We start from the raw sequence: 12,356 nt of genomic DNA on the forward strand, positions 1-12,356 counted from the left end.
ATTTTATTATCACTGCAAACATTTTATGCACCATATGGCAGTTTCACATCTGTAAACATCTGATCAACAACAGAAATAACAGCACAGGGCACTAACCTGCAGGCGTAACGCTCCTTGCCCTTGCGGAGGATAGCGTCTGAGAGGGAGGGTGGTGGCGAGCGGAAGTTGAACAGTGGATGGGCCGAGTGTTGCAGTGAATTGGGCGGCGTGTCCAGTTTTAGAGCACCAAAGCTCTCCAGCTTCTCTGTCATGTTCTCCATTGCTGACATCTAAGGAGGAAGAGCATGAAGAGGAACAGGTGAGATCAAATGTTTTTATGAGAATCAGGAGATGCCATTTTTTATTTTTGACAAGCTTGATTTTGATTTATGACAAACTTAATGCAGCAGTTCTATAATCACATACTGTAATCACACTTTCATTTCATATGTGTGTGTGTGTGTGTGTGTGTGTGCTAAAAGAGAAAAGGAAGCACTGAAAACAAAAGCACAATGTCAGAAAAAACAGGGAGCGAGGGAAAGAGACAGAGAGCGGAAGTAGTATATCAGAGGTTAGCCTTACTGTTTGTGCTAAAGGCGAGTCACCTCATGACCTATAACACATTCACAAATGCTCTTGTACCATTCCTCCAGTGCCCCCCTTTCCATATAACCTCACCTCCAGCTTCAGCCAGTGCTTTGTTCTCTACCTCTATCTCTCTGCTGCCTTCTCCTGCCGAAGCTACTGTTACAGGCCGGCAGAATGGCTAAATGAGGCATTCAAGAGCCCTGATTGGAGCTGTACAATATAGTTTGAGATACCCCCAACTGATAGCCGCTTCCCCTCGCCTAGAAGCTTGTGAACAAAGGAGGCCGGTTATGTAGGAGTTTATTTGCCAAAAACAGCTTACATCCTTCCTTTTTTAGTGAATACGGGACGGGAGAGACACAGGGACAGACACTCTGTCTCAATGTGTTTATTCGCAGTCTGAGAACGGGTGGAGGGGGAGCGGGAGATGCCGTCATGAGACTGAATTAGAGGTGGTATTGTCTTTGGATCACTGGGAGTATCACAGCTAAGATACTCTGATATGAGAAGTTTGTACATGGGGCCTTGTGAAAACTTTTCATCTTGGGATATTGATCAATTATGGGCTGATGCCATCAAAAAGGCAGGAAAGAGTTTGTAGCTTAGGTCATATCCTTATCGTCCAATGACGAATAATACAATGTTTTAGAGGAGTGTGAGTACAGGGTGAATGTAACTGTGAAGAGATCAGAAACAGAACCAGAGATGCCACTAGATTGGGTTTTGTTTGCAAATTACATGACAAAATCCATGTTAGCTATTCATATATCATTGATTTGTATAGGAATAACTACATCTACATCTGCATATGTACCAAATTAGTGTATTGCAAAGTCACAGTTGATAGAGGACACAGATTTCCAGGTCAGATTGAACTGTTTCCCATCGAGAGCCCCCCATTCTCCTTGAGACAAACACAGGATGTCCTTGATGGACACGGTGCTATTATCTAGCCAGCCAGCCAGCCACAGAGAAAAAAACACTTGGAGGGGGCTGAGTTATTAGCTGGCCTGTGGGCTCCCAGTACATGAAACAATGCCACAACTAAGATTAGCGTGGCCAAGAGAGGCAGTTTGTTACAATTCAAACGGTTATTATTCTCTCTTTTATTAATACTATCATTCCTTGTAATCAAGAGTTTTAGAGGTAGGGAGGGTCTGGGGACAGTCAAACAATGCGACTGATTATCAAAGGGGCTGCGATAACAGACTGTGTCTTCTGAAAAAGGTAGAAGTGACGAGGTACACAGGCGCCATTCAATAAACAAAGGAAGAAATCATACAGAACCCTTGAGAAAATAACATCAACACTGTGGAATGATGGTGCATTGGGCCCCATCAATTCAGGTTGTAGCAGCGTGGGAGGCAGGAGTGAAGTATTTTCACATACAACATGGTTTGAAAATAATAGTCGATAGCATCTGGGAATAATCAGCCTGTGTGCAATACCTGTAGGTTAATTCCCCTGTTTGATATTCCCTTGCTGTAGTTTTTGTTCAGAAAATAGATGCACCATTTATTGTTTCTACCTAAGATTTTACAAAGTGCTTTGCTAGATCTGAAAGGTGTATGTGTGTGTGCTGTAAGCCTACCTGTGGATGGAAGATTGGTGGTGAGGGCCTGAGGAATTTTTCCTTCAGAGCTCCTACAGGGTCGAGTAGCTTCCTCTTCTCCACCCTGCTGGACCGACAACAAGGCAGAGGGTTACGTACCAAGGTCAGAGTTCACCTACAACCTTCAACCACATACTTAACACCAACCTTAACCACCAACCTTTTCAATGTGTGAACATTACATTTTTGATGCTGCTCATGTGGAAATAGCAGTTTCTGGTCTAATCGGGGCTGAAATACCTGTATATGGGATCCATGAAGAATGCTGAGGGCTTGGCGTAGTGCAGGGGTGGCGGCTGGTGTGGCTGTGCCTGGGGCTGCTGGTGCTGGGCGATGGAGGATTGGTGCAATAACTGGGAACGAGGATGTGGAAACCCAGCTGGGATTTCATCCTTGACGGAGACCCCCTTTCCAACTCCAAATATGTGATTCTTTCTGTTTTGTAGCTCAGCTGCCACACCATTATGACCCCCTCTGTTCCGGCTGCCAATGCTGAGGTCCAATGGCTGTTCTTCACCGCTAGATATTGCTAAAGGTCCGCTACCGCTCCCAGAAATGCTGTTGGGGTTTGAGGGGTTTGTTGGGGTGGAAGGAGCTAACTTGGTCTCCTTAGGCTTTGTGGTGAGATCAAATGGTGACTCCCCTGTGGAAGCTGGAGCTCCTGGGGCACCAGAAACCATCTTGTGCTGCTGCTCGCGAGGTGACTTGGGCTCTGCATTAATGAGCATACTAGGATTGAGGGCACTTCGATCAGGGAAGGAATAGAGAGAGTTGTGGAAGTTGGGCAGGAACTGGATGGGAAACATGGAATGGTACGGCAAAGGGCCCATCTTCTTCTCCTGATGAAAACCAATCAAACCTGGACCAAAATATTTCTCAGCAATAGAAGCAATGGCTTTGATGGAATCTGTGGTAGCTGCATTGGCATTTGTGGAGGTGGACAGGAGGGCTTGCTCATCGGGTGGAGGGAAGAAAGAGTGCTGGGATGATGCAGAGGAGAGAAAGGGACGATCAATAGTGATGTTCCCAGAACTAGACACAGCTGATAACAAGTTCGTGCCTTCTAAGTGATGGCCCTCTTGACTTGACACAGCCCCAGATGGCTTCCTTCTTTTACCACTTCGCTCCCGTTCACTCTCTCCATCGCTCTCCAGGTCAGAACCATCACCCGATGCAGTACCAGTGGTGGTGTCCAAATCTGTCCCACTTGTGGTATTAACATCTTCAAGGTCACTGCCGTCAGACATGTCTACCATCTTAGATTTGGGCTTGGCTTCTCCACTAGAAGACAAATCCAGTTTGCTCTCTTTGTCTTTGTCCTCCAGCTGACTCAAACTGTTACCTCCATTGCTATTTGTAGAACTAACCAGGGACAGTGGAGGGGCATCTAGCAGACTGCGAGGCAGCTTCACCTCCTGGCTGCTGCAGCTCAACGGGCTCTTTATTAACGGACTGGCCGGCAATAAAGGTGGTCGCGGATACAGTGATGGGGGGAAGATACCTGGGAAACCATGTGGGAGGGATGAGAAGCCATGTGGTCCTGGGGAGAAGGCCAAGCCAGCATGAGGGTGAGGTCGTGAGGGAAAGTAGTCAGTGAAGCCCAAACCTGGCTGGCTTAGACCTGCAAGGTGGTGATGGTGGGACTTGGCCTTGGCCATGATGGGGCTGGAGCTCATGGGGATGCCTGGGTTGAACATCCCTGCTGGAGAACCATAATGGTTTTTGCCCTCACAGAAGCGGCGGTGCTTGTTGAGGGAGGAGGTAGTGCTGAACAACTGCCCACAGTCCTTACACTTAATCTGGGTGCGGCAGTCAGCATGCATACGCTTGTGGCGGCAGAGGTTGGAGAACTGGGTGTAGGATTTGTGGCACACCTCGCCTGGGGGAGCAAAAAGACGCAGCCCATCAGGGCCTGGTTAAACCCATTTTAACACTGTCTCTAACTCTGTATACCAAATCAATAGCAACACATACATCTGAATGGAAAGTGCTTATGAAATAGTTCGAGAAAAGTGAACAGACATGTTAACTGTTTTCTATGAATGAAATCCACCACTCATTCCGCAAACTAACACAGCCAAATCATCATACCTCATACCTGATTTACTGTATCTACATATATGTATGTTTTTATTTTATTCACAATATACACATGTATCTATTTGAATCAAAAAGAAATACAAAATAGGTCTGTGATCCATAATTTTCAAAAATTCATTAGTTCATTACTGTAAAGTAATCCAGAGTAATCTAATGTATGTATGTATCATAAAAGTTTGCCAGAGTGTAAGTGAACATTACACATCACTTATGTGATTAGATGTTAACAGGATTTAAAAAAAAAAAAGTGCATACAGAGAGGATGGACATTACGGGGATTATGGAGATGTAGCCTACACGACGTGGAAGGAAAATAAGTGTAAAATAAAAGGAATGTTGATATTAAAGCAGTCAGTAACTTCCAAATCTCTCACTTACAGATAAAGGGTTTGACACTGCTGTGGATGTGCTTATGCTGCTTGAGGCCTGATGAGGTGGCAAAGGTCTTGCCACACTCAGGACATGTGTGAGCGCGTGCCCCCACGTGCTGGGAGCGGATGTGGCGCTGAAGGTTGCTGGGATCTGTGAACACCTGAAATTTGAAATAAGCGTATAAAAATATAATGTATGGCATAATTAGCAATGAGAAAGAACATACATATTTGAATGAGTTTTGATTGCTGTACTAGCTATGTCCAGTACCATTATGAATGAAGCCTAAAAAACAAGACCAGCAGAAAGTCTGAAGCAGATAATGCCTGTGTGTCCTGTGCACAACTTACGTGCCGGGTATGCTGTACCTTATCACAGTTTTCACACTCAAAGCGCTTGCCACTATCATGTGACATCTGGTGACGGATGAGGTTGGACTTCCAGTTGAAGGCTTTGGGGCACTGGTCACACTTGTACTCCCTCTCCTCTGTATGGACTATCATGTGTTGGCCCAGACTTGATAAGAACAGGACAGGACAATGAGTGGCAGAATTAAAAAAATCACATTTTTTAAACGTGGGCTGTATTTGTTAATTGTGTACATCTTTATGAGTGCTTGTAGAGATTGTTGTTACGTGTCTCTGTACCTGTACTCATTTGGGAAGATCTTCTCACAGTCTTTACACTCGTGGACGGGCTCGTCGCTGTCCTCGCGTTCCTGTTTGAAGTCCTCTCTCAGCGTGTCAAAGATGGAGCCGGTACTGGAGCACGAGTACTTCTGATGCCGCCGCAGCTCAAGCGTTGAGGAGAACAGCTCATCACAGTCTTCACAGCGGTACATCTGCTCGTCTGCACGTGCACAAACAAACGCAATTTGTTTAGCAGCTGTGTGAAATCTATACTGTAATACCCACTGACATCCACCATAAAAACATATATATACATACATATTACATATACATGACATCAATTTTTAACCGATTTACCGCAGATTGACATCAGGATTCACAAAACCTACAAAGTTCCTCATTTATTCCTGCTGTCAAAACTGCAATTTGTAAGTTTCACCACTCACCAAAAATATCTTTATGTATTATTCCTAAAAAAATATATTAGATAAAAAAATCAAGCAGCTGTTTTTTTTTGTTTACATTTAAATATTTTCATAAATCAAATTGATCTGAATGAACAAGTTCAGAAAAAGAAGATAAAGAGCAAATGTTGAAACTTGAAGTGACATTCCCCAATTTTATCTAAACAAAACCCAAATGCAGATGTCTGGATGGTATTTATTAACTCCTGTGAGTTGCCTCTTCCCAAATATGCAGAACTAAATATTCATGTATTTAAAAACTGTTGATGCTACAAACCAGGACAAAAATCTATTACCCATCTGTGGGTTAGTTACAGCTAAACTGACTCCCGTTCAAATAGTAAAAGCAACAATCGTGCCATTGGCATTCACATAAAATGGAAATCAATTAGCAGTGAAATGTAACCTTCATTAGCACAGTTAATTGCTTGTTAAAGCAAGTGTGTGCTTTAGACTGTAGGTGTAATAGCACACAGGGGAAACAATAGGGGCTGGCCTTCCCCTTCCATGTTGATAACCTTTACAATACTTCTCACCACCAAGGTCAAATGCATAAAACTCGGGCCAGCTTTTTCAATAGCAAGTTCCTGAGTCAGATGCCAAGTTCAACAGATCACGAAAGCCCAGAGTAGTGTCTTTGTGCACGGGCATGTAGTGTTTGTGTGTGTGTTCTGCAAAGAATGAGCCACAGGGAACAGAGGTAAGCAGGGGCACAGTGGCGCCAACCACATGGTGATTTCAGCGCCAACCTGCCGTACCCTGTTTGCCATGACCCAAGCAGCCAACGCCTGAGTCGGCCCCCCCAGGTGTCTCCACACGCCATGCACACCCATCCATCATTTCAAGCTGCACTAAATGAGTTTATCCAAAATGACTTACAGTGCATGGCTCACCTGTTTTCTACTGCATGTGACCATTTATCCAGCTGGAACTTCTTGGACACATTAAAAGGGCATTAGTGTAGCAACATCAATGTGTCTAACCTTGGGGAGGAGGATAAATGACCTTCTGGTCAATGGGCCATTACGCTGAGCTCAAATGCTAACTAACTCGCTCACTTTGACACCGGTGTGCACATACTTCATGGAGAGCGAGCGTTTAACTGTGAGAGAGTTGGTTGTCATTTGCTCTGATGCTCAAACATCTCAACACTCAGACATTTTTTTTTAATCATCTTTTAAGAGTGGAAAATGTTTCTGAAAAGACAAAGGTGGTTCACACACATTTAAAAATATGGAAAAAGTATGTGTGTGTGTGACAGGAGTACTTAGAAACTCCTCTTGCAGCAGGAACATGAGTCTCTGAGAGGACATAAGTGTGATTCAGTGATGATGCCCACGAAGAAAGATGCCTGCATGTGTGCATCATAGCGCATGTGTGTTCTTTTTTTTCCAGTTAGTCTGGTCTGGGTGGGTGGGGTGAGGTGGAGGGGGGGGGGGGGGGTTATAAAGGGGAGACTAATAGCTCTCTGGGAGACGAAGGGAAGCACAATTATGTGCAGTTTAGCAGCTAATCTGGGAGCATGGGTGAGGTCTCGGGGGACTCCTCAAGTCCTCTACTTCAAATTCCTTCTCCGATAAGCCCGACACAGAGAGCAGGGCTGCACTGCCAAGCTCCCACTCAGGCCTGCTACCTTTCTCTCTCTCGCACACACACACACACACACTCACTAATACATGGAGACAAGCACATTGAACAGACCGTCTCATTCCCTCATTGGACTTGATTGACTGTCTCTCTTTGTCCTCCTCTCTTTCCACGTTTCTTTCTCTCTCACTCACAAATAAACATCTTAAACAGTGGATCAACTGTTAGGCTTATTTTTCCTGTATGTCTCCATCCCTCTCTCACACCAACACACAAGGCCAAATACTTTGGCTCTGACACACACATTCTGGCAGGTGGATCATCTCGCTCCTCTCCCCCTCTGCCTCCCTCTGCCTCCCTCTCTCTTCATTTCACATACAAACACACAGAGGAATTGAACAAATCAATTACAAGCCTGCTCCATCTTTGACTCACTCCTACAACACGTCAATCTGCCTCTTTTCAATAATCAAGCTTGCTTTGAGCTCCCGTTTCCTCCTGCTCCTTTGGCATGGAGATCTGTGCATAAACTGTGCATCAAGCAGGAGGGAAAAACTGGTGAACTGCGGAGCATCTCACGAACATCTAGTTCTCCTCTCCACCATTTTATAATAAATGACAACTTAGAGTAATCTGTCTTTTTTTAAACATCCGTGGTTCCAGAAAGACTGGAAACACAACAAAACAATGTTACCTGACAACAGCAGTTCACCACAATAAGTCCAAGATGTTTAAAGAAATCCAGCGGAACTACGGCCCCTTTTCCGCTCAAGTGAACTTTGAAAGAAAAGCCCAGATCGACAGTGAACAGCTGTCCAAGTTAGATTATCAGATAAAATATTGGACATATTCAGTCTGACGTATGGAGGCACGGTTGAGAGGTAGTGGGTGCAGTGAATCAGGTTACCCTCTCAGGGCTGGGTGAGAGCACCTAACAACATGACGAGCTTTGAAACGTGAGCCAATGTGCAGAAACCAGCGCGTCGCGAGGTGCAGCGGAGCGGAGCGCTTCACACACCATCCTGCAGACTTTCGTGTCACAAACTCAAACTAAAATATACAAAAATGCACCTGAAAGATTCTCAACGTCTGTTGTGATTTGCATAATCTTTAACACGTGTCTGATTGATGTGGGATTAATTAAAGGTAATAGGATTAACGGCTGCCGCATCAGGTTCAATCAACTTGTTTCATTTCCATAGCCGAATTTAACAAAGCTGCATCACATGTGTCCTGCAAAAGTTTGGTCAACAGTTTGTTTTTTCAACTCGGGAAACGGAGCCGATTCCCAGGGGCATCATGGTTAAGTCCGTTTTAGACTAATGGCCACTAAAACTTCCCAAAAAAAAAAACGCTTAGGGTGAATTTCTGGGGACAAACTGCAACGCTGACTTATAAATGCCAAGATATAATCATCATTATTCTTTGGCCGATGTGACAGCTTCCTCATAATGTGCTCTTAATGAAAAGGCTTCCTAATAATGTCTGTTTGATCTCGGCTCTCCGTTAACAGAAAGTTTCTCCTCTCTTTGGATGGGATATGACAAGTGCCAATTGACGCCCTAATACAGTGTTTCAGGCAAAGAGGCCCATTACATCGCAGCATTGTGTGCGCACCATTCAGGCCAGACTCTCACGAGTAGCCTTCATTATTGGCACTATTTTAAATGACAGGTCCAAAACGGCCCTCAACCAAATGCTTTATGCGGGATTTAATTCCATCCTGGAAATTTATGATTCGAATAATTCACATTTCTTGAGAAAAAAAAACAACAAATTCTTGGAGGGAGAGATGGTGGCTTTTTCCCCGTCACATTAGCGAGGTTATGGAGTGTTTTGGCCGCCAAAGCAGCACAGGATGCAGGTTGGAGTTTGTTTAAAATGTGCGCTAATGACGCGCATTAATCTTACCTTGTAGGTTGGGTGCCATGGATCCCTCAGGGAAAATACCGTCCTTCATATACACTAAAAGCTCCTCCCCTGCTTCGATGTCCCGGACAGCTTTATAATAAATCTGAGGAGAGAGAGAGAGAGAGAGAGAGAGAAAGAGAGAGGGAGACTTTAACTTAAGGTCAAGATGGAATTAATAAGTCTGGACCCCCACGTATTTATTATCGCAGTTAAAGGAAGGGCCTGATGTTCAAACTGGTATTATTAGCATATTAATATGCTTGTTATTAAGAAAATAAAACGTCATGCTGCAGCAGAATTATGGAAACATTTTTATTCCCTGAGAACTGTTTATTTCGCAATTTATTTGTATTAATTAAAAGCCGGGCCGTCACAGGTTATTTTAACAGGCCTTCGTGATACAACACAATGATTAAGATTATTCCACATTTACTCAAACTTTATAAAATAAACCAAACGGATAAAGAATAATTTCTCCTGCTTATAATTCACTTGAAATAAAACAAAAACAGGTCTGTGACCTTTAAGGAAGAACGAGCCCGCTCTCACATTAAAAAAAAAAAAAAATCCAGATGATACAAATACTCTTGTAATGAGTCTGAACAGTCTGAAAGAAAAGTGGTGAGAAACAGAAATAAACATAAACATCGAACCGCTCAGCTGCTCTGCTGGTTTTTTTTTTTTTTTAAACAGCTGCACTAAACCGGGAAATGTGTCTTGATCTGCACAAAACTATTCATGTCATGAATATTCGTCTGAGGTGGGTTTAACTTGTGAGATCGGGACAAAAATCACTGCAGGACTGTGAGTTTTGTTAGTATTATTTGTGCTACAAGTAAAGACAAGGAAAACTGGAATAAAGTCGATGTTCGAGGCCATTCAGAGCCGCGGCCTCATCCAACACCTGGAGTCTGTGGGGCAAACTGGGCTCAGCACACACACACACACACACAAACACACACACACACACAGTCTGAAGAAAATTAATTAAACTCGGTCTCAATGAACAGGTCGAAATTTCCAATAAAAAACACAGCAGCTTCACGATCCCCTGATAAACCACAGCGTGCAACATCCACTTCAGACTGCACGCGGAGGCTGTGGTGCCTGAACACATGGGGGCGCTCTGCACCAATTCAACGATGCCACCACAATAAGGAAGGCTGAGCACGCTCATTCAAACACACACACGGAGTCACACACACAGACACACCGAAAGGCCAGTGAAACTAACTTCTCAGACTTAGTGCTCTAAAGACGAGACAGGGAGCAAAGGCCTGAAATCCACGATAATACCACATATTATTATTATCATTATTACTATTTTAACAACAGTTATTCTACAGGCACGGCTGCCTCTCTACGTTGTTTCGACCTGACCTTTCTTTTCTCCGTGAGACGGAAGAGTTGAGAAAGTTGCGCGGCGCTGCGGAGAGCCTCCAGCTGCAGAAGCACTTCAGTCCCGGTGGAGTTGGCGACACAACCCATAGTAGGTCTACCGGAGAGGGAGCGGGGCGCTGGAGCGCACAGGGCCGGGGAGAGGAGGTCGCAGAGCGGCCAGGCGCGCTGCGGACGGTCGGCGATCGTTCCCTCTGGAAGGATGATGCCCGACGCTTCTCTGCTGGGCTACTCTCTAATCTAGTCAGTGAGCGCGTCTTTGATGATGATGATGAGTCTCTCTCTCTCTCTCTCTCTCCCCCTCTCTCTCTCCCTTTCTCTCTCTCTCTTTCTGACTCTCTCTCTCTCTCATTAGTGATTCCCTATTGCCCCTTGGTGCTCTCTCGGTTACCCGTCGGCCACTCCTCCTCGTCTTATCTCCAGCCAAAAGGATTGAGGGATCTGCGCCGCAGACCCCTCCCCGCATCTCCGATCTCAGCCACCGCTTTGGCCGCTTGATAAATCTATTATCGATGTAAATAATGGATAAAGCAGCCGGACAGACTTGCACTCATTCTGTCAGTCACTCCATCACTCCCAGACACACTCATGGAGCACGGACCCACTCACGCACGCGCACAGAAAATGTTTCATTGCTGATTATTTTTTAAGTTTTGCTGCTGATCAAAATGCAGCAGCATTATTTTGTTCTCCTTCTCCCAAACTGTCCTAAAATTACTGCAAAAAAAAAATTTCTTTGAACTCTGAGGTCTAGTTTGGATTAAATGGTCAAAATGGTAACTTTATTGGTAACATGGCGAAATAATTTGCGTTATATTTGAACACAAATTGTGAGCAACGAGCATCTTTTTGTGCATGTATTTAGTTTTCAAAGCTTACAATTATTAATACAATTCATTTCATATATAATAATATCAATATAAGCAGTAAATGATTTAATTTTCTATTTTCTATTTTATATAAACAATTAAAAAACATTAAATACAGGAGACACAAAAATTGGCATTGTAGAAAAACACTTGATATTGCAAAGCTGCAATATGTGATTTAAATACTTGACCGATTTCTACATTTAATATCTTTATTTCAAATATTTTAAAATAGATGGTGGAGACATCTTCCTCATTATTATGACGGGATTATAGATTAAATATACTCAGCAAATATTACTTGCTTTTCGTTTACTGCTTTTTGAATGAATACAGCCAGGTAATAAATAAATACATTTTAATTACTTTCATAATTAATATCTATAATATCTGCAACATTTTGAATTTCATGAACTTTTGTTTTGTGTCTGTGTGTGTGTTTATTCATGTGTGTGTTCTACAGTAAGGCCTGCACACTCAGACCTGTCTTGACCTCTTCCCATCTCTGTCCAGTGTTCACAGGACAGATGCCTCATCGATCAATGCCAGCCGTAGGGCCCACTCTAATCCCCCACTGTGGCCTCATACACACAGACACACAGACACGCACACAGACACACACACACGCGAGTGTCTATTTATTGATGGATCCATCCCGGGGTAGAAGGGCAGATCAAACAGCGTTGGAAAGGGCTCCACTCCAAAACACAAAAGATGAAGGACTGACAAGAAGGTGGACAAGGTTCATCTTCTCTTCAAAGCCCCATCAACTACTCACCCAACACACACACACACACACACACACACACACACACACACCACCCCTTGCTCTCTCTCAGCCGTTTCC

The 12,356-nt window shown here is 43.9% G+C and overlaps 1 protein-coding gene across 5 annotated transcripts in view; it reads right to left on the reverse strand.

Annotated features, from left to right (window-relative positions):
• prdm16 (PR domain containing 16) overlaps window positions 1-12,356 on the reverse strand; it is a 172,648-nt gene that overhangs the window by 7,543 nt on the left and 152,749 nt on the right. For 3 of the 5 annotated variants that reach the window (XM_070839877.1, XM_070839876.1, XM_070839880.1), the window contains 7 exons: window positions 9,243-9,345; window positions 5,299-5,500; window positions 5,002-5,167; window positions 4,658-4,811; window positions 2,420-4,058; window positions 2,159-2,246; window positions 97-269 (listed from right to left, as the gene is read on the reverse strand). In XM_070839877.1, coding sequence (XP_070695978.1) covers window positions 97-269; window positions 2,159-2,246; window positions 2,420-4,058; window positions 4,658-4,811; window positions 5,002-5,167; window positions 5,299-5,500; window positions 9,243-9,345 — 2,525 coding nt within the window. The remainder of the gene's footprint in view (window positions 1-96; window positions 270-2,158; window positions 2,247-2,419; window positions 4,059-4,657; window positions 4,812-5,001; window positions 5,168-5,298; window positions 5,501-9,242; window positions 9,346-12,356) is intronic. The other 2 variants (XM_070839879.1, XM_070839878.1) reach the window with 2 other exon arrangements.

Source organism: Pempheris klunzingeri, chromosome 11 (assembly GCF_042242105.1).
Source record: "Pempheris klunzingeri isolate RE-2024b chromosome 11, fPemKlu1.hap1, whole genome shotgun sequence".
Lineage (NCBI taxonomy): Eukaryota > Metazoa > Chordata > Actinopteri > Acropomatiformes > Pempheridae > Pempheris > Pempheris klunzingeri.